The following is a 27,427-nucleotide window of genomic DNA, read 5'->3' as shown; positions in this document are numbered from 1 at the left end:
TCCAATTTAAGATGCTCATTTTAAATCATAGCCATGTTGTCAATGTTGACTTGGATGAGTCAAAGTAAAACAGTAGCACTAACCACTGAATTTCACTTCAGTTTGTACTTTGAGCCTAATGATAACAACCAATCCTCCTCCCAAAGCCCACATTTTGAAATCCTAAAAATCCTAAATCAGTCCACCTGGTGGCTGATTTTTGAACTTAATAAAAAAAAGTATCCTTTTCTTCAGTGCTATATCTGCTCACCATCGCTGATGATATTCCCGTATAAAGACAATGGACAAACAATAGAAGAGATAGTATTAAGCCAGAATTATGCCTTTGAAGAATTTGTTTTCTGTTTTATTTTTATTTATTTATTATTTATTTTAATTCCATTTATATCCCGCCCTTCTCCGAAGACTCAGGGCGGCTTACAAGCTTAGCAGTAGCCTTCATTCTATGTATATGCCTGCTTATTAGGGCTTTCACACACACACACACACCCCAAGCGGCATTATTACAAAGTCAGCTTATTGCCCCCAACAATCTGGGTCCTCATTTTACCTACCTCGGAAGGATGGAAGTCTGAGTCAACCTTGAGCCTGGTGGGACTCGAACCTGCACTAATTGCAGGCAGCTGGTGTTACTTAAGGAGGCATTAGCCCACTGCTCCACCAAGGCTCTTTTAACTCAATTAACAACCAACCCTTTTCAAACCCGTTGTTTCTTCTCTCAGAATTTGGCTGCTCTTACTTTATGAGTAGAAATAAACTCCTTATCTGTGAGCCATAGGCTTCATGCATCTCCCTGACTTATACCTCCAGATTCTATGTCTCATATGCTTGCCAAGGTTAGATAGTTAGATAGTTAGTTTTTTTTGCCAATTCTTCATTTTTAAAACCATATGTTTTTTTTATTAAAGTTTTACAAAAACAAATTTTTACAATATGTCCCCAAATCCCTCCCACCCCAAACCCACCCACTTCCCCCCCCCCACTTCCCAGAGCTAAATACAGGATTATAGTTACAATAATCATATTCTAAATAAAAATTATGCATAATATACAATTAACCAAATTCATAATGTGCTTTAACTCCCCTTTAACATAACTACAAACAAAATACCAATAACAATATCCCACTAAAATCTACTCATAAGCTAAATGGTATTTTTAAAACCATATGTTGAACTGAAAGATACAGTTTTGTCAGTATAAAAATGTCTTGATATATCTTCCTAACTGTTGAGCTGCGGTAGGAAAACAGTGTGAAACTTAATTTAGGAGTATTGAAATAATGGATTTCTGATATGATTGATTAAATGTATGTACAATGTACATCATTTGTGTGATTATTTGATAACAATTGATTGAAATGATGTAATCTATAAAAATTACACAGATAAAAACTACTGCCATAACATACTTTCTTATTTATTGGACATCTACTCCACCAGTTGGTCCATTCATCTGTAATTTATTGGTATTACTACATCTTTGCTTATGAATTCAGAATGAAAATAAAAATAATATGATTGGGAAAATAATTTCTGAAAATCTAATGAAATATGAATAGTGCCAAAATTGCAATGGAATTACAGTTTTCAAAACACGTCAATCCACTTTTATGGCTCAGAGAAATAAGTGAAACTTTATGTCTGGGATTAAGTGCCCCACTTTAATTTAATCATAGATATCTTTCTCTTACATTGATAAATGCATTTGTTTATAGTTACAAACAAAAATATTTTATTTAGTTTTTAGGGTACAATTTATTTCTATTCAGATGACTCCACCAATAGGACTATTTATACAGCTTGCTCACTGCCTACAGTAGTGAAAAGATTATTTCCTTTCACATAGAAGTTTGTGAAGCTCACAAATTTTACTTTAGAATGAACCAGGTATGTCCAAGTTAATTTTCATAACTGGGTAGATCCAACCTGGGGAACATTTTCATGATACCCCCCACTCATCTACTAGTTCTCTTTTTTAATTCTGGTGGGTCATGGTAGAGATGAGGGAGAAATTGAACTTTACAAAAATCAATTTTCAAGTTCTTTAAAATTCAAATACCTATGAACATGCCCAAATAATTCACTAAGTGCACGAACTGGAAAGTGTTTTTAATTACTCCAAGAAATAAATCAAGACAAATTATGGACAAAATATCAGAGTATAAGTGAACAATATTCAGTATCAAGTGGGAACACTCAAAGAAATGCTTTTCCTTAATTTGGGAACACATTAAAAAATCCTGCTGATCAATAAGTGAAGAAGAAAACAACAACTGCAACACACCTTGTCCTTTCAAAAACTCATGTAAGAAAAGAGTAATTTAGAAGCTTTATTTTGCATAACAGTAAATTCTTCAGAATAAAAAACAGGAAAGGGGAAAGAGAGAGACTGTAGGTGACAAAAAGGCAACTTTTGCAAACCAAGGTAAAATTCAGAGGGGTATGCTTAACTGAACAGTCCTCCTAAAAATGTTCTCCATTCCTAGGGTAAGTTTAACATGCTGCAGTTTTGTTGTAAAGGTAATCCTCAACTTAAAACCACAGTTGAGCTTTTTCTGACAAGCAAAGTAAATGGGGAAGTCAGATTTACGGTTAAGTGAATCTGGCTTTCACCGTTGGCTTTGTTTGTCAGAAGGTCGCAAAGGAAGATGCAAAGGTGACCCTGGGACACTGCAACTATCATAAATATGAACCAGTTGCTAAGTGTCTGAATTTTGATCATGTAACCAAAGGGATGTGGCAACAGTCATAAGTGTGAAAAACGGTCATAAGTAACTTCTTTCAGTGCTGTTGTAACTTTGAATGATCGCTAAATGAATGGTTTTAAATCAAGGATTACCTGTTAATCCAGGTTAGTTATATTTTGAATATAATATATTCAACATTTGAACAAGAATAAAAATAATTTATGAAAACAAACATTTTAAAAACAATTTTTTCTCTAGATTTATACTTCTGTTCTACTAATAAGCAATGTAAGTTACATTGTCCATCAACCATTCCTGAATCCTGGAATATAAACCAAGATTATCATGAACAAAATATACATGTTTTTTTTTTTTTAAAAATGGCTAACAGTGCCTAGCATGATGCAATAAGTGAGCGAGGAAGAATGTGTGTGAAAAATCAAAAGGATCCAACATGAGCAAGATGCATCAGAACCAGAGCACGAATTATTCCTCTTGCACTGCTCTATTTCTTAGCCATATTTTCCACTACTATCCAGCCAGATTGTAATATAGTCTTACTATATACTATGAAGCTGCATAGCCTCAACCATACTGAATATAAAGAGGTATCGTAATAAGCAAGCCATAAGAGTGCTTCAGTAAAGGCCCAAACAGAACAGTCATTAACAAGAAGCCACAGTCATCATTGCCAACTTTAGAGTTACAGCAGCCAGCCACCTGTAATCAATATTATGCTGTGCAGAGCCCCTCAGAATGCAGATATAGAAAATTAAGATACAGATGCAAAAACCAGAAAGAGAAATGTTTAGTTACAGGGAGGCACTGAAGAGTAACAAGTCTATTCAGGAATAATTATTTGAGCCTAGTCCCTGATAAAACAGTCACTGCAACAGATGGAGTCTAAAGCTATCAAAACTTTAAAAAGAGCAGAACAGTATTACAGTAATAGCTGATAAGAGAGAATAGATAGATTAATACATAGATAGCTCAACATTGAACTGTGGCTGTTTAATATTCTCTGAGCTTAGTTATTTTCCTGCAGACATTTCATTACCAGGCTAAACAAGATTGTAAGTGCATTGGGGAGTGGAGTTTGCTGGATGTTTATATATGTTGGCTGGCTTTGTCACTCTTGAGGTGTGGTTTCTTCCTTGATGGTTGCTTGATTAGCATATTGTTTCTTTCTTGGTTGTTGTCTGGTGCTGTTTTCAGTCTATCTGGGTGTTGCTGGCTAGGAAGGATATGCTCTGGGCTATTTGTTTCCTTCCTTCATGTTTGGTTATATCTTTTAAATGGTATGTAGATAAAGGTTTACCTTTATGTGTCTATAGATGGCTGATTTGTATGAATACTCAATATCCAGGATTTTCCTAGGCTTTTTAGAGTTCCTTGGTAGGGCAAGATACCCCTACTAAACTTGACTCTGCTATGCACTAATAATGTATCTAGTCTGATAACAAAACATCTGCAGGAAAATAACCAAACTCAGAGAACATCCACAGTAACTGGTCATTTGGTATTAGGCTCACCCATTCTGCTACCTCTGGGATACCTTTTTGTGTTACCTTCTAGATGCTCTCAGTTGTAGCTTTTTAGAATATGGCATGGGATTAATTTGCTTCACTTCAGCTCTTTTCTACTTACTAACCTTTAGATAATTGCTAAACCTATCATTAAAGTCACAGTGGTTATCTAACATGGTAAATAATAAGGCATTCATAATATAGCTTTCATCTTTCTATATTCTGAAATAGAAGTGTCAAAAGCTTTAAGTTGGTAGTCATAATAGAGTGATTATCAACTTCTGCTTTCCTTGTGTATTAGAACAATTAATCAGTGGAATGACTTGCCTCCAGAAGTTGTGGGTGCTCCAACCTTGGAGGTTCTAAGAAGAGATTGGACAACCATTTGTCTGAAATGTTATAGGGTTTCCTGCTTGAGGAGGGGTTTGTATTAGAAGACCTCCAAGATCCCTTCCAACTCTCTTATTCTGTTATTCTGCATGCATTAGGTGAACACTGTGGCCACAATCTTGACTTTTTTGATCACACCTTGTAGATATCCTTGCTGTGGAATCTATTTTTTTAAATTATTTTAATATGTTAGTGCCTTCGTGTTTTCTTTGCTACTTTATATATCCTACCTTTCTATTTACTTGATAAAACAATGGCTTAACATCTGGTAGAAAATAAAACAAAACTGAATGTATTAATTGCAAGTCATTTTTTTTAAAGAAGAGCCTCAATTAAAGCAAAGGGAATATCATATCATATCATAATATCAAAACACATACTGAAGCTCCAAAGCCTGAAATCCAAACAATTAGAATGTAGTTGATTTAAATATTAAAATCTAACTAATTTACATACACAAATGTATGCACATGTATGACAATATATTGATGCCAGCATATTTCCAGAGGAAACATTTACTGTATGTCTAACTAATTTAAAGAGGCTGAACATTTTCTGAATTCTGCTCAGCTTTAAAATTAACCAATATATTCTTAGCTTTTAAAAGTAGACCATTAAGATTCCACTGCATTAACAAAAGAACTGTAGTACTGAGAAGATGTGTTATCTGAGTACCATTATGTTCTCTGTGTATCATGAATAGCCTTATTGTTTTTATTTTAAAGATTGAATGTACAACTAAATAAACACTAATTTTTTAAATAAAAAAGGAATCATTAAAATACCCACCTATTTATTATAAGATAAACACGACCATTGACTTTGGCATGGCTTTGGTAACAGATGAAAGTGTGAGAATGCATAAGGTGGCAGCAGAAAAATTAGAGAAAGAGAAAGAGAAGAATACTGTTAAACAGGATTAAAGATAGATATATTTTCTCAGGAAGCACACACAAGGAAAAAAGCTGCAATGATGCAGTATGCATAATGAAAAAACATCACAACCCCTGCAGAAAGAAGAACTTATAAACTTCTATATACCCATGATTTTGTTACCCTGGCAGGAACTAGAAGGAGGAAAACAGATGAATTGTTCATTTTGTTGTCTCCTTCTTTTTTGGCTTGTTTTTCTGTTCCCATTTATTAAATGTGGAAGTTAGTAAATAAAATAAAATAATATACATAGATACACATCTATACATATATAAGAGCCAGTGTGGTGTGGAGGTTAAAGTGTTGGGTTAGAAACCAGGAGACCGAGTTCCTACTTTAGGCATGGAAGCCAGATGGGTGACTTTAGGCCAGTAACATATCAGCTCACCTCATCTCATCTCAGAGGTTTGTTGTTGTGGGGAAACAGGTGGATAAAGGAGTACTGTATTAGGTATGGTTGCCACTTTAAGTTGCCCAAGATATACAAAAGGTAGGATAAATATTTTATTTTATTTATTTATTTTATTTTAATTCCATTTATATCCCGCCCTTCTCCGAAGACTCAGGGCGGCTTACAAGCTTAGCAGTAGCCTTCATTCTATGTATATGCCTGCTTATTAGGGCTTTCATACACCCCCCAAGCGGCATTATTACAAAGTCAGCTTAATTGCCCCCAACAATCTGGGTCCTCATTTTACCTACCTCGGAAGGATGGAAGGCTGAGTCAACCTTGAGCCTGGTGGGATGCGAACCTGCACTAATTGCAGGCAGCTGGTGTTACTTAAGGAGGCATTAGCTCACTGCTCCACCAAGGCTCTTTTATCTACTGTAAATATCTACATTTATATATGTGTATCTATATATCATCTATAACTGTTTAACAATAGTTACAGATATTCCCCACAGAGAGAGAACTCAATTATAATTTCAGCCATTTGGCCACTAAAGATGAAAAGCTTATCAGGAGAGAGAGCTTCCTCATTTCAGTTCAACAAATATAGTTTTTATTTTTTTCACATTGGGATGTTTAAAATTTCAAATAATTGCCTATACCATTTGTGAAGAAAAGAAAAATAAATGAACACCCACCTGTCTCTTCCTAACTACACTGACACCAAAATTATATATTCATCATGATGTCATGCTGAGAGGTATATCCTTTTGTTTCTTGCATCACAGTGTTATTTCCAAGTACTTAAGGAGTAGAGTTTATATTATGATGTATATATTGTCATTTGCAATCTACTTGCAGACCCCTATGTATGTAAACTGTATAGGAGACTGAGGATGTAAATAATATAATTGATCCATATTTGCTACTTTTTCATATACATTTTTGTTTGTGCTTTTAATTTCCCAAACATAATGGTCTTTTATATAAATTACATCATTATTGCATATAGGAAGACATACAGTCTCATCAATTCTTTGTTAAGTTTGGATGCAGTTATTCTTAATTTTGGGGGGAATAGAAATTTAAACAATATGTTAATTCTGCCTTTGTTTCACTTCTATGAAAGTAGCTATTTTTTAATTCTCTAAGTCCGCTTTTGTCCTTAAAGAGCATTTCTACATAGAATCAGAAATGAATATAGCAGTGACTCTTTTGTTATACAATATCCTTATCCTGGGTAGTTTAGTTTCAAAAAGATTTCCAAATTTGAGCATTATGACATTTTTTTCTCTCTGCAGGAGAACCATATTGCTAATAAGCATCAACATGATTTATTTTGACTGTAGGAAAGAAGCTGCATTTCTTTGTCTCTTGCTTTTCCATTTTTAAATTTATCTCTGTAAAACTTGTTAAGATAAAATATTTAATTAAAATAATAACATATTAAATCATTGGAGGTTTTCAAAAATAGATTGAACAATCATTTGACCGGGACGATACAACATCTCCTGCCTGAGGGGGAGATTGAACTAGAAGAAACAAGAAAATTCTATGTTAAAAGTATTTACATATAACCAAGTTCCTATAGTTCATCTCCAAATTATAAGTAATACAACAACCCTGAATATATTTGGTAGGGAATAAATCTCACTAAATTCTGTCTGGTACTGGGAAAACCATATATAAAGAATTCAGACCAAAATAGCATTTTTGTGGTTGCAGTGAAGGTTTATAGATCATGAGATTTCTAAGTGGTATTATTCAGTCACTGAGAACAGACCATCTTTCTCTAATTACGCTCTTTTTCTTCAAAATCTAGAATTACTGGACTATAAGGTGATAGAGAAAATTTAACCAACCAACCACACAATTCAAACCTTGGGGGCAATAAAATGAAGGAAAATTTTCTGTTTTGTTTACCTGTAAATGGCACTGTCTTGTTTGCTGACTATGGCTTTTAAATCTGTGAGTTGGAGGAAACGGTCGTGGAAGTAATGCAAGTGCAGTATGCACACCAGTAGAAAGGAGGTTGGGATAAAAATGCGAGTGAATAATTCTGCTGTAGAATACTGTTCTAAACCAAGATCCTTTAGCCTGAAACAAAATAATTCAAATTATAGCTATATAACTTGTAAGTAACTATCACAATCTTTTAGACTTGTCAGTAACCACAAGGAAAAGCTAAAACGTTTTTATTTTTACAAATAGTAAGCAATTCTGAAAATTATAAAAACCAACAAAACCGTAATAGCTACCCTGATGGGATCCAGAGATGGATCCAGAAAAGACTTGGAAGAAATGCTTCTAAAAATATTTCTGAATGTTCTTTCTTAACTTTATCTATTCCTTAACCTAAAAATCTAAATTTAGCTACTGTATATTCCATTACCCAATATTGATCTGGTACAGCACCAAGATTTTACAGCAAATGAATTAAATTCAAAAATCTAAAAAATATTAGATTCATAATATATTAAAAATCTTAGGAAAATAAAAAGATGGTTGCCTATTGTTTCAAGCTCATAAAAATTAGCTTGTGCATTTTGCCAATCCAAGACTGCAATTGTCTTGTTCAGTATAATGGATAGGCTGCCTTTACTGCAGATACACACTCAGCAGAACTCTCTGAATCTAGCAACATTGTGAAATTTGGAATTATTTCTGGTCTTTTACTTTATAAGTCTGATAAATTTCTCGTTTCTCATTTTCTTTTGTGACTACAGTATATCAAAATTCACTTATAAGTAAACAAAGGCTAACTGAAAAATATTCTTTCACTAAACAGCTTTGTTAAAAAAACACCATCCTGTAATCTCTAGTCCCCAAACAGAAATTAGTGGAAAAGTCTTTTTGTTTTTCGCAAAACTATAGTGGCAATTTCCTCTCCCCCCCCAACATGTTTGGCTACTAAACGAGAGATATAAAAGAATGGTCAACTGCAGAAGTGAAAGCATGAAATCTGATCAAGGATATACAGGTAGGCATCAACTTACAATCACAATTGGGCCTGGAATTTTCATTGCTAAGTGAGTCAGCATATGATTAGACCTTAGTTTACAACCATTTTTACCGTGGTTCTTGAGCAAATCAGGCAGTTTTTAAGTGAATCTTCTGGTCATTAAGTAAATATCGCTTCCCCCATTGACTTTGTTTATCAGAAGATGGCTGAGAAACTGGCAAATTGACTAGAAGACACTGCAACCATCATGAATGTAAGCTGGTTGCCAAGAGCCCAAATTGTAATCATGTGACTGTGGGGCAGGAATGTTTGTGTGTGACAGTCATAACTTTGAGAAGGATCACTTTTTTTAGCACTATCATAACCTGGAATCATCATTAAACAAATGGACCCATACTTCAAAAGGTGTTTTTTAATGTATGAATTCAGCAACATCTGAAGGGAAAGTTAAGGGCGAGAATGTTAAAAGCAGTCTCACATTATTATGACACAAACTTTTCTGATTTTGAATGTATAGTGTGACATCAAATTTAAGGGTAGACCTAGTGGCATAAGTGTGCAATGCTGCTTTTATTATTTTGATGAAACCATGAAGAACATGTCATGTGTTTGAACTAATAGAAGTAAATGCTAAGTCAGAAGCTTTGACACCTGAAAACTATGCACAATGGTGCACAAACTATGCACAAATTAATTTCTCCAATTTAACTGGGAATGCTTTCTAGAATGAAAGCAACTTCTTTAACTATTGGCCTCCCAATGGTCTCATATCTGATTTCTGAAGGGATTGAGTTAAAATTGAAGGTACATGAAAAATTGTGTTGGTTAACAGTTGAAGAGATAGGACAATATGTATGTGTACTGATTTTCGAATGAGAAACTGAATATTTGTTGTTCCTAAAGAAAGATATTTCCTAAGTATAGTCACTTATAAAACATAAGGTATCTAGAGTTATATTAGTGTTTCATAATACATCATCCAAATAACCATAATTTTAACAAATGGAGTAACAAATAATACTTACTGATCATCATTCATCTTTGTCATGTTTTTCCACAAGCCAGGGAATGCTTTAAATTGATATGTGTAAATGAAAACAAGCACTAACATAGTGTAAACCACAACTGACATCCAAAAGTATTTCAGAATCCGTCGCCACCATTCATAGTGAACCTAGCAAATAAGAAATTAAGTTTACATAATGTTCATCATTTACAGTCATTAATTCAGTGATCATCGTTTCAGAAATTTCTTCTAAGGCCGTTTGATACATTTAAATGCCAAGCTGCATTAAACTGAACTTAATTGTTGCTGGTAGTCTCGTTCTCTTTCTGTTCTCCCCTTCCTTTGGCCCTATCAATAACCTGTCTTGATTTTGATTGACTCACACTTGTGTGTTTTTTAATTATGGTTTTATATAATTGATTTTGTCTTTTAAGTCATTTTTAATCTAATGACTCCTTATGCTTTGTAAAAACAGCATATTTAATAAAAATAAAAAAGAGAAAGAAACAGAATGGCAATGTTCTTAAAAACTATGATTTGTACTACTTACCTGATATAGGACTACACAAAACAAGAAGAGCATCATATAGATGATTTTGTACATGACAATTTTTCCCTCAAAGCTGACAAAGAAGAACATTCCTCCACAGACGTAAATCCAGTACTTAACAAACATCGCCATCACCATGTTCCCTAGGACTTTCATGACATCTTCTTCTTCCACCTCCTCCTCCTCCTCCTCCTCCTCCTCTTCCTTCTCCTCTAGTTCCCCCACTTCTTCTTCTTCTTTCTCTTCTTCTTTGGGGGATTCTTCTTCTTCTTTTTGGGATTCCTCATCTGTAATTGTAAAATGTAACATTAGAATACATGTCATTAAATACGTTATTTTACAATGTTATAATTATTGATAAAAAGTTCAACTGCACTGGCCACATTGGCTGATACACAATACTGTCTTACTGTAAAACAAAGACACATCACATCAGTCAACAATAGAGTACATTTAATAAAAAAATAAAAAAATCAATATACAAATACACAAATACATAATTTGGTAGGAAAAGATGGAATAAGGAAAGACATAGATCCTTTGCTTCACATCTTGAGAAGCTGGGTACAAATTTTAATGCCACCTTTTTATGGCAAGTTAATACAAAACTTAAATTGATTGGAAAAAATCAGAAGCAGAATAAAACTAAAACTAAAGTTAATTCTTAATTTTTCCCTATTAGTTTTATAAGTACTTATATACGGTATTTGAATCTAAGGGAATTATTTCCTAGCTCATGGTGTACTTCTCTATTGACATCACTATTATGAAACTACCTTGTATATTGACTTGAAATGCATATTCACCTTTTTCTTCACTCTCTTCCTCTCCAATTTTGACCTCTGACAAAACAGTTTCATTTAATTGCAAAGTCTTTCGCTCAGTGAGGTGTTGTCTCAACAGCAGCCAAAAAGTAAGTCCAAAAAGTATCTGTCAGCAGAAATTGAAACCAAAGAGGAGACACACTATTGAATAAGTTATTGAATTTCCATGATCCACAGTATGGTGATAGAACATTTAAGATAAACTGAATGATATTGCCAAACATCTTCCATATATCGTGACCTCAAATTAAGCCATGTTGTAGAAATTAATGTCTTCAAGGAGTATCTTTGGCTTTTCATCATAGCTATACATGAATATATACCACAGTATACGACATAACCTGTTGCTTTCCAAATGTATATTGGATTACAAATGCTGAAAACATGTTAGCCAGTGCTAATGTATCTGGAAGGACAAAAGTTGGGAAATGCTGTCATATATAATGGAGAGGCCTAAATGATCATTAGAACCAATGATCTTACTCCTATTGTGCTTTGGCTTGCAGACTAGTTTCTCTGGAATTTGATAAATTAAGCTAATTGTAAAATTAGGGATTAGCTAAATACCCATCTTTACACATGTGTCTTTTTTTCTTTCGTTCCTCAATTTTATTTAGATATTATTTATTAAATTTATTTGCTGCCCATCTTGTTTCGAAGCAACTCTGGGCAGCTTACCGCATTAAAATCATAAACATTAAATATTTCTTAAAAATTCTAATAAAAATGGAAATTACAATCAAAAATAGAATTATTGTTGAAAGATGGGGAGGGAGGGAGCAGAATGCACAGGGGGAGGTGGGATTGCCTATTAATTCCTCAACCACCTCTTGTGTGATTCTCCCCATTGGGGCCCTAAGCCATCTGACAGAGCCAAGTCTCCAGGGCCTTATGGAAGTCAGAAGGGATGGAGCCACCACAGGAAGTAAGACCTTCCAAAGGTCAGGAGCCACAGCAGAGAAGGTCGCAGAGCCACAGATTTGCAGGAAGTTGCAAATCTAAGACCACATGGCAAGTCAGTGGCTGTGGTTAGATGGGGGAAGGATTGAAATGATGACACAATTGAAACAATGACCCAACAGATCATGGGTTGTCTAGTACTCCTTAAAAGAATCACCTGGTTTCTTCAAGGATAGAGCAATTCTTTCTTTGCCAAGAGAAACACTCATAGAGGTAATTATTATGACTGGCTTTGATTTCTCATTGTTGCTTCCTTTCCTGTTTTAATGCTTACATAATGTATCTACTTTACTTCTGCTTCAAAATCTCCTGAGGGAGCAAACTTTTCTGCAAAGCAGATGATGCTTATATTTTTTTTAAAGTAAGCACATTTTGAAAAGATAGTAGGCAGAATTATGGTGCAGAATTATATTCAATTTATAAGCCTTTTCTAATGAAGGAAAAACTGTTTAAATACAGAGCATAATTTATCCTGTATACAGTATCCAGAAAACATTCCTATATTATTGAGGTATAGGATTGTTCCTTTTTTATTCACAATATAATCTTTTATAATAGCCAAAAGGTTTAGTAGGACATTTTATAAAGTACCTAATTAATGACAAAATTGATAGTTAGATTCTAAAATATGTAAATCCTTTGAGAGAAATTCATTTCAGGCATATCCAATAGAATATCTGGATCATCTAAAAACAATACTATCTTTAGGAGTTGATAATATGTTTTTTATTCATTTTAACTTGAATCATTAATTAGAAAGTATCCAGCAGAGAATAAAAGGACTAGAATTACCGAGCGCAAGGCAGGGGAAATAGTAACTATAAGTTATTTTAGGAATCTATGAAGAAAGTATTTTTCATTCAGGAAAAAATAATTAATGGACCCAAATAACTTGTGTTCCTAAAGCTGTTCCTTAAATATGGACAGACATTTGCTACAGTCAAAATAAAATATAAAAAGTATTTTAGATATATATTTTCAGATACCAATCACAGTTATCATGTTGTACTTTTGAAAAATCTTTTCTTAGAAGTTATTCATTACTGATATAAATGCATGAACCTTATAAAATAAGTATATGTGCCCACCATATAGGCTTGTGTGCAATTATTACCTTTGATCCTAATTCAGGAGGTGCTTTCCTTTCTAGAAATCCAGAAACTTGAGGAAGTTCATTATCATTCAGCTCAAAACTCCATATATATTGAAATGTTAATAATAAGTTTCCATAAACCACCATAAAAGGTGAACTTATCATTGCATATTTCCTCCGGTCACGAAGCATCCAAAGTATACAAGACCATATCAATAATATAAATGTTAACCAACTGTGGTAAGTAATACTCCAGGCCTTGAAGAAAAGAAATAAATATATTCTCATCAGTTCAACACTCAATGTATTTGAACTTTAGAATCATAGAATTGGAAGGGGCACTTCAGGCCATAAGTTCAGAACTTTGCTCAGAGTAGGAGTGTAAAATAAAGATTTCAAAACAGATGGACTCCTACTCTCCATTCCAATGAATGGAAGCCAACCACTTTTGTAGGCCACTGATTCCACCATTCTGACTGCTAAGAATGGTCTACATTCAGCATGTTTCAGGAAACTCCCTTCCTGAAACTCATCCTGCAATCTGAAACTGGAAAGAACAGTTTTTGACCTTTACTAGGTGACATCATTTCGGGTATTGCAGCAGTACAGTGGAATTCCCAGTGACGGCTACCCAAATTCAACTCTTTCAGTCTGTCAGGATTGGACTTAGCTTACTGATTCATTAATTTAGTTGATTGTTCTAAATTGCCAATTTGATCTAAATCCTATTTCAACTCTACATCTTTATTCTGACCAAAGAAAAATATAGTGGATGATTTGGAAATGATGATCTTGTTGTATTGCCTTACTTTTTGGAAAGAAACTATATAAATAAGATCAAGACACTGTGTGTCTGTCTCTCCCCTGTATCAGCAAGATAATGCTCCAAAAACTGAACAGAACAGGATCAAATTTGGTTCATGCATCAAGTTAAAAGTCAGCTGGATATGGCTAAAGGCTACAAACAAAAGTATTTCAGGGGGAAAAAATCCCCAATACAAATGCTGCAGACTTTTCTGCTTTCATCTTCTCTCCCTTCTCTGTCCTGTTCATGGACTCACAATGCAGTATATACCCTTCACTCTGTGCTTCTCAATATACATACACATAAACATATACGGATCTTAGGGGTGATATGATAGCAATGTTCCAATATCTAAGAGGCTGCCACAAAGAAGAGGGGGTCAACCTATTCTCCAAAGCACCTAAAGGCAGAACAAGAAGCAATGGATGAAAACTAATCAAGGAGAGAACCAACCTAGAACTAAGGACATTTTTCCTGACAATGAAAACAATAAACCAGTGGAACGGCTTGCCTCCAGAAGTTGTGGATGCTCCAACACTGTAGGTTTTTAAGAAGAGATTGGGCAACCATTTATTTGGATATAGGGTCTCCTGCTTGAGCAGGGGGTTGGACTAGAAGAAAGCAGCCAACCCAATGATATGATTACAAACAATTTAGGGAAATCAGATCTTTTCCAACACTGTTATTCTGTTCTCTTCTGAACAAAGGTGAAAGCAAAAGAAATATTTAAGTCCTATGCAAGGAGAAAACATGTGTCTGTAGAATATGCATATAGATAAAACATATTACTTTTCTACTCATAAGAAAAAACAGATCCCTGTATGATTTCTCTAACTGCCTGATTTCCCTAAATTATTTGTAATCATATCACAGTGTTGACTGATGTGCCATTTGAATCAACTACCACTTCAAATTCTTTTTCACAAGTATTTTTTAACCTAAATATCCATTATGTATTTCTTATGCGTTTGATGTTTCTTTTGTAAATGAAGAATCCTGCACTTTTCTCTGTTCAATTTCATTTGATTATTTTCAGCCCATTTTAAAATTTATGTCTATCTTCTAGGGGGGTATTACAAGATGCAAATTTGATATAAGCATTCTCTCCATCTCTTCATCTGGTCATTGAACTAAATCATTGATTTTTTTTAAAAAAATAAACATCCAGACTGAATATTTTGGCTCCTGCTGCTATTTTCCTTCAATTTCATAGGAATTTATCAACTTGCACTTTTAAACTACAGGTCTTAAGACAGTTAGCTACCCAGTTCAGGCAAAACTAACCTGATGATAATTTAACATTAAATGAACTAAATGTAGCCTTTCACTTGCAGTAGAAATCAAATTAAAGGAAAATGCAAAGCTTAGCAGTAGAAGCCAAACATTACATAGGCATGCTTGCTTCATCAATATATGAGATTTATACAAAATTCTATGTTACAAGTCACCCAAACAAACAATACAGTACATGTAGGAGAGAAGAATAATACCCAACATGTGGAGTCCTTGGAGTCTAAAGCCATTGCTAAAATAAACAAATAATAGCATAAACATATGTGTGTTTTTTCTAATGCATTTTAATGCATTCTTTACTACCTGAGCACTAAGCAGAATTGAGTATAATAAGTTATAAACCACATAAAATATATTGTCCCAGGCTCAAGTCCACAATCCTGTGCTATAAAGTTTTCAAGCTTCAAGATCAGAATGTAAGGTGAAGACGCTCTTTCATTAATTCAAGCAGACTTGCAGTGATAAAAGATCAGAAATAACAAGTTTAAACATCACTAATCATAAAATGTATCCTGGATCACAACATCATCTCAATTTCAAGGTGGACCAGGAGCCAAAAGACAACATAACTTACCATCATGGCGATCAAAGCACAGACATAACTCTGTTTCATGATAAAATGGAAAACTGTGACCATTGCATGAACTTTGGAGTTTTTGTCTTCCTCTGAATTTTCTTCTTCATCCTCCTCTTCATCCTCCTCCCCTTCCTCCTCCCCTTCCTCCTCCTCTTCTTTCTTTTCTGAGAAATAAAAAAACTGTATGAATTGCAAATAATGTTTATGTGATATAGATTCAGAAACCAATTTAGGTAATCTGATAATTGAAAGTTATAAACAAAATGACAGACTATGGAAGGAATGTGCAATCATTTCTTGCACACTGATGTTGTGGATATATAATCAGACCTGTGTAGCATAACCAAGGTTGTTAAGACACCAGGAAAGCCACATGACCTAATTTACTAAGAAATTTAAATCACTGGGTTTCCACTGTTATTAAACAAAGGTCCGCTACTTTTTTTGCTGTGCTAGCAGTATTCTGCCAATCCATTTAAAGACAGCCCATGGAAAGTACACATTATCATTATAACATAGTAATGTCTCCAGCAAGATACGTATCCAACAGACCCCAATTTAATTGCAGACACCATAGGGAGATATGTATTGGGATGCCAAAATGGATGATCCAGGTGATTTATAGGATGGCACACTGTCCTCCCTTGGTAAAATGAAAAAAAATGTAGATAAATATACATCTAAACAATTAAACCATACAAACATTTTTTCTCACATTTTGATGACTACCTAGATCATTAGCCGAAGGATCCCACTTATATTGTGGTCTTGAGTACATATCTGTCTTGGCAGGTCCATTTTCTATAGGGCGCAAAGGGTGTATGCTTTGGTAATCAACAGGTGTACCATTCAGTGTCACAAGCAGAACCTGTTGAATGAGAATCAGAGGAATCGTTTGAAAACAGGCAACATGTTAAAGCAATTACTTGTATTAGTTTTCTTGATATAAATTCAATGCTGCTTTGATTTTTTTAAAAAAACCATATGGATTAAATACAAAACAGGATACACTCAGACATTCAGAAGATTAAATAATGCTTGCATATAGTACACATACAAACATCTAATACCCAAATCAATTGCTTCTTAAAGAACACTTATACAGAGGTATACTCAACTTAATTTGATGAACTCTATTTTCAAATAACTTTGCTCATGAACTGTCCAAAATGTCAATAGTAGTTTGGTATACAGCAGTAAAATATATTTCTGTTTCTTATATGGTATATAATAATAGCTATAGTATACCTATCAGCTTGAGAGACTAGACCAGACTAAGAAACCAATGTCATACAGGTCCAAAGTTATTTTTATTAGAACAGCTTTACATTGTGTGAATTAGGGAAGGATCAATCTGAAGCATTTTCTCAAGTTAGTTTCTTGGAATGGACATAAGATACACTTATCTGATCATTTTTTAGGCCTTCTACATCATTTCCAGAATCACAATAGTTCCAAATACAGGTCATTATTACCATAATATCCTGCCTGTATTTGACTACATTAAGGAAACAGGATGCTGGAATATTTTTTTATCTATTCCAAAATGACTGCATTTGTATTTTCATAAGACTGCAATTATTACATTATCTTAATAAATAAGGAAATATTAAATAAAATAAAAAATAATAAAATGTGGGCTATGTAGAACTATTTTTATATCAGAACTATGCTTTAATACATTAGGAAATACATGTTCTTAGGAAACACTCTAAATGGCCATGATCTGAAGGGTCCTAGGTGCTCTCTGAGCTTGGTTGTTTTCATGCAGACATTTCATTAACCAAACTAGGTAACATCATCAGTGCTAATAGGGAGTAGGTTTGCTCTCAGGTAATATTCTAGTGACTTGGCCTGTCAGTATTGGTGGGAGTAGTCTTGATAGTTCCTTAATTGGGCTGTTTACTGTTAGCTTGTTTGGCAGTTCCTTGATTGGGACATTATTTATTTCTTGATTGTTGCTCAAGTAAACAATACCCCAATCAAGGAACTGCCAAACAAGCTAACAGTAAACACCCAAAGAAATGTCTGCAAGAAAACAACCAAGCTCAAAGAGAACCAAGGACCCCTCATCTCAACCCTGAACTACAAATTATCTTGAGTGTGATCTTTGTTATAGATCTCCATTTCAATACTCAGAGAACAGCAGATCCTTCCAGCCATGTCCATTCACTGTGCATGCTTAGACACAAGTGACAAGTCTATGTGGCCTATGCAGAAAATATACAGGCAGTCCTTGTTTAGTGACCACACTTGGGACTGGCAACTTGGTTGTCAAATGAAGTAGTTACTAAGTGAAACTGCAACTGTGCTTATAGTCTTATTTCAGTTTTCCTTTGCTTTACAGCAGAGTTTCCCAACCTTTCTGGCTTTGTGGACAAGCCAGGGGGAGGGGGGGAGAGGGGATGGTTCCACATGAGTGGTGGGTGAGTGCACGCGCACAACTTTATTTGTGCAAGGAGCAGGCATGGACACCTACCACTCACACAAATAGAGTGCCATTGCCTCTGCTTGCCCGCTGCTCGCACAAGTGGGGATGCATGCTTGCCTGCCATTTCCATGGCTTAGTTCTGAAGATCCAGTAGTGGGCTGTGGCCCGGGGGTTGGGGACCCCTGCCTTACGCTCTTGCAAAAGTTGTAAATGTGAGATTGGTCATAGAGTTACTTTTTCATCATCATCATAACTGTGAATAGTCACTAAGTGAGGCAGTCACTAATTCAGGACTACATATATATATTCTTTGATATTGGAAATGTTACTGAAAAGCAAGGAGACTGACGGTTAGACAGATGTAATTTGGTTAGCCCTGGCCAGGCAGAAACTGCTAACAAAAGGAGGCACTAAAGCTGTGACCATTTGGCTTGGTTGCATGGTCAGAAAGGAATCCTAGATGCAGGAGACAACAGCAGGAAGCCAGACATCTAAACTGATTGAACATACTGTAGTTAATTTGGATCAACTTCTACTCAACCCAGTCCTTGAATCCCTACATAAAAAAACTGTCACAAACAGCAACAAATTTATTGTGCAAATTGTCTGCAATTTTGAAACCATGTACTAACATCAGATGGCTTGTGTTCATCCTGAGTCATTGACAAAAGCTGCAAAAGCAAAGCAAGAATAACTTGTTAGTTCAAAAGGTGATAGGATGCAATAGTAATAATAACAATAAATCTTAAGAATGATAGATCTTAGCTTTAGAATGATTGCATGCTTAGTAGTCATCTGAAAATCTATATTGAACTATATATGATGGAGTGTAATTTTATTCTGAAAAGTGTACAACAGCAACATACAGGTAAGTCTTGGTTTATGACAATTGGGACCAGAATTTTGATTGCTAAGCAATGCTGTCTTTAAGTGAATAACCACATCATCAGACTCGCTTTTAAGGCCATTTTTACTGGAATCATTAAGTGAATCACCCTGTTCATTAAGCAAATTACATGGTTGTTAACTGGATTCCACAATTGGGTTTCTTTGTCAGAAACTGCCTGGAAAGGTTGTAAATTGCAATCATGTAGCTGCAAAATCCCCAATCATTGTAAATATGAGCTGGTTGCCAAGCATTCAAATTGCAACCATGTGATTGCGGGAACATTGAGGATAGGTCATAAATAATTTTGTCTCACGCTGTTGTAACTTTGAACCATTGTTAAACAGTTGTAAGCCAAGGGCTACCTGTAACTGCTCAATGATGGACAAATGCATGGTTAAAGTTACTGCTGATAATCTCAAATTAGCTAATGACTCCAGCTGAGAAGTGAACCTGTACACTCAGTTCTTGCTAAACTAGGCATGACAAACTTGCGAAGTCATGTGACTTTGTGCGATGTATCGTGACTTTTTCCCCATTGCCAGGTGGGCGTGGTTTCAGTATGATGCATCCAGCCCGTGGGCCGGCAGTTTGACATGCCTGTGCTAAACAATCTAAGGAATACAAATTAGATGAACTGATTCCTTTAGACTTTACTTTTCTCTCATCAGTTGTGTAGTGACTGGTATACCACAAGCTGCGTCTTCTGTCTGCAGTTATTTGAATTGGAGTGCATTCCATTTCTTCCTTATTTATATCTGATTTGTCATCATCAGGCATCTGCTAAATGACAAAGAAAAAAGAAAAAAAGATTAACTCTGGAATGATTTTGAGAATAAAAGTTAACCTAAAATATTGACTTTTGAAATAAAAATTCATTGACCATTATCTAAAAAATCTAGGCAATAAATCTAGAATAAATGTAATTTATATGCAGTTCGAATTGCTTTTCACTCTAATCCTCCCAAATTAAGAATTTACTGGATCAGGTGCAGTATCTTCTCCGTGAACAAGTTTAAATAATAGACAAACATCAGTGGGCAACAGTAACTACATATTGCCAAACAGGATCCATATTTTATAGATCTTTCTGCCTAGTTGTATATTATCTTAAGCAGTTGGAAATACAGTCATAATAAAATAAGTGGCATTTCTCCTAAACATTTTCTACCATGTCAGCTTTCATGCTATCACAAGCTGTGTCAAATAAAACAAGATGCTGTTTTTTCCCTCAGGATATACGAACATTAGATTGTATATAATATATATAAGTTCATACAAATATATATAATTATTTTATGTAGAACTATATACAGTATTTGTGCATTTAACCATAGATAGAAGCATCATCCCAGCTTGAAAATTTACTGTGATTATTTATTCATCTCCTCCAAAATATTTGGAAAGAAATTTATGCTAGCCATTATACTTGCAATAAAATATTGTAATTATGGATTACAATTAAAAATGTAATATTTTAAAAATTTATTTTTTATGAAATTTCTAAATTATTTTCATGAATTTCAGTCAATGAAAACCATTTATGTGACAGAAAACAATTATAAAACATGTTTCTAAATACTACAGAGCTTTAAGTTAGTCACTTTATGTCAAGGAGGGACAAAAAGAGCCTCAGGTAGCTCCATTTTGTGGTTCTTGAAGTTCTGTCAGATTGTAATTGTTCAATCCTGGCACTACAGTTTCTTGATTTTTTTGAGATAGGTAACATTAGAAAAATAAAAAAACTGTTATGGCATATCACAGACAAATGTTAGATATTAATAATATTTTGGAGGAGGGAAGGAGATTAATTTATAATGCAAAGGTAATGCCTTTTTACGCACAAAGGCCAGAAGCAATTTGAACAGATTTGTAGGCTTTTGCTATAAAGACTTTTTTAAAAAAAATAATAAAGATAATTGTTTCACCTGTACAATAGGTTCATTTAACCAAAGTCGAATCAGAGTTGCTAGGGTATAATACAAGAGTAGCAGCAAGATAGGGTTGGTATGGTGGTACCAATTCAAATTTTGGTTGGTTATGAGTTTCCAGGTGCTTGAGCAGTTGGTCTGAATAACTGGAGTGATACCAAACAACCTGTAAAAATAGGGCATTATATAAACACAACATTTTATCTAAGCCATCCTTCCACAATCTTTTGCGTTCAATAAGGACTTCAACTTCCCTAATTCCCAACTATCTTAATAAACTGTATTCACTGTTTTCAACATAGAGAACTGAAAGTTGCTGAAAAATTCATGAATTGTTTCAGAGTGTTTTATTCTCAATATTCAGATTAATAAAAGTTATACCACAGATAACTTATTCTGTTTTCAAAATCTTCATAAAATTAACAGCAGAATTAAGCAGTGATATTTTCCTGTGCTTGAAAGCCAAGCAGAAGAAAAATGTTTTAATAACTTGGTAAATACTGAAGAAAGAACAAACCAATTTAACACCAAGATACTCTGTCCTAATTGCTTTAATCAAGGACCTGCCCTACCTCCCCATTCCCCTTGATGCTGGAATACATTGAGAGTTTCCAAAGCAAATTTGTAACTACAGGAAGAAATGTATACAGGAAGCAGCGGATTTTCAGATAACTTCAGAGTTATTCCATGCTTCTGAAGTATAGGATAATGGCAGTCAAAAACACCTTATTATTTGTTCATTTATTAAATTTATGTCCACCAATCTCACCCTCAAGTGACTGTGAGCAGCTTACGTCATCATAAAAACAGAGATAGAAACATTAAAACATTAAACACTTTAATCTAGCAAAACGCATTTTATAAGAAATAAGGGGCAAGTGAGGGGCTATCATACACCGATGAGGAAAAGTTATTTGTAGAAAATGGGGATTTGCAGAATCTGATTAGAATACGTGTCTAAGCAAACACTGTATACTGACTGGATGCATACTTTCTTGGTATTTTAATTGCTGCCTCCCATTGCTTGCTCATACGTGAGCAGAGGTGATCCTCTAGAACTTCAAGATTTTTCTCACACTAACTACAAACAAGCTACTGTAAGTTTCCAAATACACACTTATACATTTGATTATTCCTATCAACATACATAAAATACCAAGATGACAATATACAAGTCCAATGCAGTTTTGATCTGTATTAACATACAGATATATATGATAACAGTTCCTCCTGTACTGTATGGTGGTTGGACCACGTTTCATGTATTGTGACCAGTTCTGGAACAGATTCAAAAGAGAATTACCAGGATTATAAAGCACTGGAAATCAAGCCTCATGAGAATGGTAAAAGAAGCCTGGCATGTTTGGTGTTTGTTTTTTTTGCAAAAAAGAAGACAGGGGAAATAAGACAGCAATTTACAAACATCTGAAAGGTTAACATGGAAAAGGAAGATCTGTTCTCGGTTAAAACTGAGAGCATGACAAACAGATTGACATTAAAAAGAAGAAGGAATGAAATATTGGAAGGAATTTCCTGATAGTAAGAATTGTTTAACAAGGGCAGAATCTACCAATAAAAGTCTGGAGGTTTTCACATAAAAGCTGAATGGCCACCTGTTGGGGATAATTTTCACCAAGATAGGGTTGAATTGGATGACTTCTAAGGTCATGTAATTTATGCTCTCTGTTTCTAGGAATTATATACAGGCCTTTCCTTCCTTGTTTTCATGAGAAAAGGAGTTTTATTTGAATCTACATTCATAAAACTTCCTGCTTTTACAGTTCTTTTTCACTGATTTATACTGACTTTTAAACTGATTAATTTTTTATTATGTCTTTGAAAAAATTGCTTTATATATTGTACTGTAAAAATAATATCCTTTGAACGAAATGTATAAATTTTTTAAATTAATTAATGTCTATAAACAGAGAAAAGGAAGTATGAATTTAAATTTTCTAATGACAATTTTGATGAAGTATATTTCATTAAAATGGGCAATTTAGAAAAGAACATTAATGTTCTATGGATGCCAAAAGAATGTTATGACTTTTTAAAATAACGTTACACAATGTACTGTAAAAGTAAATGTAGCAGATGGCTGTAACAGCGTTCCTCTGTAAATGTATTTTCCCAGCAAAAGCTTAGTAAATTAATATAAGCATATCTCTACGTATATGCACTTTGATCTGCTTTTCCTGACACATTTGCAACCTGTGACCTTAATAAAAATGCATGATACTGATGCAACATTAAGGTTCATGATGACGTCAAGGGAGAAATATTGCTGCTTTCCAAAAACAGGAAAACAACTTTTATTCTTGTTTCACTAAGCAGAATAATTGATTACCAAAAAAAAACCCATCACACACACAAACAAGGATTTATTACCTACACTTTTCCTTGATGCACTTAACTTCCTAACATTTTTCCTCCCTTGTTTGAAAGAAATATCTGTATATCTGGTTGCTGCTTCTACCCAGAAATTCTTCATTTTGTACACATTATAAATTTGATTTTAAGGAGTTTTTGAATTCATGTAAATGTTTATATTTAGATTCTATGGATGAAAATTCACATATAGGTAATCCTGCTGCAGATACTCCTATGTATTTATTCTCAAATAAGACATACCTTTCATAGATTTATCTGGATGTATATAAATATGCAAGATAAATTTAAAGTATACATATCAAATTGTCAACAATGTGTAATAATGTTACACTATGATCAAATTCTATCATCTCTTCTGTCCATAAAAGCTGGAGTTCACACATGTAATAATTAATAACTGAATTTTCTATATACCAAGTAAACTATACTTACATATATTTACTTCCCAAAGTATAAACTGGGCGAATAATATACCTGCAATAAATATACAATCCATACGTACTAAGGTTGGATTATTACTGTTACTACTATACTATAGCATCTTGGGGCAATATTTCTAAATTCTTATACACATTTTTCCTAGCGAGTTTTGGCTACTATTATTGACCACATCAAAACTTTTCTATTATTTATTTAATAATTTTTGGCAATGCCAATGCCTCTAATTTTCTGCACTCCGTTGCTATTTCTGCCAACACTTTGGCCTATTAATTGAAATCTCCCACCACTTCCCAGAAAGTTATATCTCGATTTAATGAAATTTGTCCTTTGTTTTAAGAATATATGTTGACTCAGATTTTATACATTGCATATATTAAGTTGACTGTATGTGATAAGTTAATTAGTGTCATTAACTCATAGCAAGCTGTAGAAAGCATACCAGGGTGGCAGTATCTACTGACTCTGATGGATGACAGATCTCATTAGTTCTTCAATGGGAGAATACCAAGAAACACCTAAAATTCAGATAGGAAATTTAACAAATCCCAGAAGACAATACTAAATTATTTTTAATTTTTTTTGTTGTGACTCAAATATTACTGAAAGTTGTTTCTGAAGAAGAAAAAGAGTGCTACCCTGCACATATTATAGTGCAATATAGGATTTTACTTTTTTTAAAAAAAAAATCTATTAGAAAAGTATGATAGTTTGTTCTCAAACATGATACAATGGAACACCTCTACCAATTCTTCTTTTTTCTTTAATTTATATAATAATTTGTAATTTAGGATATATTGAGTAATATTTTTAAAAGCACAAATCTAATTCAAAGCAGTTGATTGGTTATAAGACTGAGTGGCTGTTCGTGCCGGCATCCTGGGAAATTCCGATTATTCCATCTCTGGCCATGGGGGGTGAGCTATTACCCCCCGTAGATAGGGCGCGCAACTTGGGGGTCCTTCTAGATTCACAGCTCTCTTTAGAAGAGCATATTGGAGCTGTGACTAGGGGGGCCTTTGCCCAGGTTCACCTGGTGCGCCAGTTGCGACCCTATCTGGACCGGGATGCCTTGCGTACAGTCACTTATGCGCTCGTGACCTCTCGTCTAGACTACTGTAATGCTCTCTACATGGGGCTGCCCTTGAAGTCCACTCAGAGGCTTCAACTGGTGCAGAATGCGGCTGCGCGAGTTGTACTGGGAGTTTCCCGATACTCCCATGTTACACCTTTGCTCCGTGAGCTGCATTGGCTGCCGGTTGCCCTCCGGGTGAAATTCAAGGTGTTGGTAATGACTTACAAAGCCCTACATGGCATGGGTCCGGATAACCTATGGCAACACCTGTGGCCGGCGTCAACTTCCCTCCATCCAGTGCGCTCCCACAGAGAGGGCCTCCTCAGGGTGCCTCCGATCAAAGAATGCCGATTGGTGGCCCCCAGGGGGAGGGCGTTCTCTGTGGGCGCGCCAGACCTGTGGAACCGCTTGCCGGTTGAGCTCCGGATGGCCCCCGACCTTCGCTCCTTCCGGCGCGATCTAAAAACGTATTTATTTGAGCAATCTGACCTGGTCTGATGGGTTAGGGTTGGGGTTTTAAATATGTGCTTAATTATTGTTTTAAATTTTAAATTTGGGCATTATATTTAATTGTATTTTAACTTTTATATTTTGTTTTTTATATTTATTGCCCTGTACACCACCCTGAGTCCTTCGGGAGAAGGGCGGTATAAAAATATAATTAAATAAATAAATAATTAAAATAAAACAACACCTACTTCTTAAGACTTCTATTGTAACTCAGAGATGTTAATCACCTCACCCAAAGATTTTCTAGTTAGGTCCTGTAAAGCATTAATCCAGCATTAAGGCAATGAGTTAAAGGACAGGGTTGACCCACAGAGAAACCACTATTGAAAATGCACCTCCTCCCAGTTCTTCTTATGTACTGTGAAATTCCAATATGAGATGTTAGTTTTCCATCTTAGCAGAAGTGGAATAAACACAGAAAAAGGCAAACCTATTTTCATAAGCATTAAAGAAGAGTAGGGTTATAAAAACAAACTGCTCTGAGTTCTGATTTTAACCTTACTTTTTATATTTTTGTAATGCAGAACTAATAGATAGGGCCACAGAAAAAATAAATACTGTAGGTAGGTGGTTTCTGCTACCCAGGGCTTTTTTCCTCATAGAACACTCAGAATGGAGTTCCGGCACCTTTTTTGGATGGAACCTTGTAGGGTAGGCAAGGCGGGATGTATGACATCTGTGAGTTCCGGCACCTTTTTCTTTTACAAAAAAAGCACTGCTGCTACCAACAGAAAGGAAGATGTCTGTATTCTCAGTTAACTGTTTGCCTCAGCTGTTTAGGGATAATGGTGCCTGCCTCTTGGATAAGAGTACATAAGTGAGTATCTTGTTACTTAGTGAAGAAAGGGAAACTAAGCACAGACATGTCCTTCTCTTGTGGCAGGTTCAGTGCAGTTCAAGGGACTGTAAATTACATTGCCAATTTTCCATCCATTAACATAAATTAAAATTCTTCAGATGTTTCCTTTTAAAGGCCAGAGAAAAAGGAAATAGCTTTTGTATTTCCAATTTCTATGTTTCATCCCTGGAAAGCTTCAAGACCTGGCTTTATATGCAGATCATAAGGCAGGCACTGATTGTTACAGTATTTTTAAATCCTCAGGAAATAAAATGAAAAGAATAGCTAACTGGCTTGCAACCAAAGAAATTTCCATAAAAATATACAGAAGGAAGAATGTTCCTTTACCTCAGAGGTCCCCAACCTTTTGGGCACCAGGGATCGGTTCAGTAGAGAGAGGTTTTTCCGTGGACCAATGGGTGCAGGGTTTTGTGTGCAGCCTACATCTTGTGAATGTGGCTTTGCTTGTTGTGCGGACTGGTTGATGGCATGCTGTGGCCCGGTACTGGTCCACAGACCGGGGGTTAGGGACCTCTACCTCATTTTAAGAGGGCTCCTTCATTAGAGCATAGGGAAAATTGATTTTTCTAGGACTGTTCCCCATTAAAGACTTGTAGCTAAATATGCAGTAAATCTCAAATATGTATCTCATTTTTACTGAAATGTACAAACCATAAAATCTATTCATTTCACTCATGGATGGTCTTAGCAAATCCTTCTTGCTTTGTTATTAAATTGTAAAAGGACATCATTCCAAAAATTCCTCAGGAAAAAGCAGTGCTTATATGGGCATTTCTAGGGTTATATGTGTTTGTATATGTGTGTATGACAAAAATAATCTGCTGGGAATTAACTTTATATTGCTAGAAGAATTGAATTCAATAATTTTAACAATTTCTAGGTACTGATGAGTGCCTAATAATGATTA

The 27,427-nt window shown here is 34.8% G+C and overlaps 1 protein-coding gene across 1 annotated transcript in view; it reads right to left on the bottom strand.

The window, feature by feature from the left end:
• PIEZO2 (piezo type mechanosensitive ion channel component 2) overlaps positions 1-27,427 on the bottom strand; it is a gene marked incomplete at its 5' end in the record, with an annotated part of 234,741 nt that overhangs the window by 61,161 nt on the left and 146,153 nt on the right. Inside the window, 10 exons of the mRNA XM_081322722.1 lie at positions 7,853-8,026; positions 9,917-10,065; positions 10,448-10,734; positions 11,254-11,377; positions 13,346-13,582; positions 15,997-16,163; positions 16,729-16,867; positions 19,063-19,101; positions 19,974-20,099; positions 21,245-21,413. Of these exons, the coding sequence (XP_081178848.1) occupies positions 7,853-8,026; positions 9,917-10,065; positions 10,448-10,734; positions 11,254-11,377; positions 13,346-13,582; positions 15,997-16,163; positions 16,729-16,867; positions 19,063-19,101; positions 19,974-20,099; positions 21,245-21,413 (1,611 nt within the window). The remainder of the gene's footprint in view (positions 1-7,852; positions 8,027-9,916; positions 10,066-10,447; positions 10,735-11,253; positions 11,378-13,345; positions 13,583-15,996; positions 16,164-16,728; positions 16,868-19,062; positions 19,102-19,973; positions 20,100-21,244; positions 21,414-27,427) is intronic.

Source organism: Vipera berus, assembly GCF_964194415.1.
Source record: "Vipera berus genome assembly, chromosome: 3".
Classification (NCBI taxonomy): Eukaryota; Metazoa; Chordata; class Lepidosauria; order Squamata; family Viperidae; genus Vipera; species Vipera berus.
This window is presented reverse-complemented; position numbering and strand designations above follow the sequence as displayed.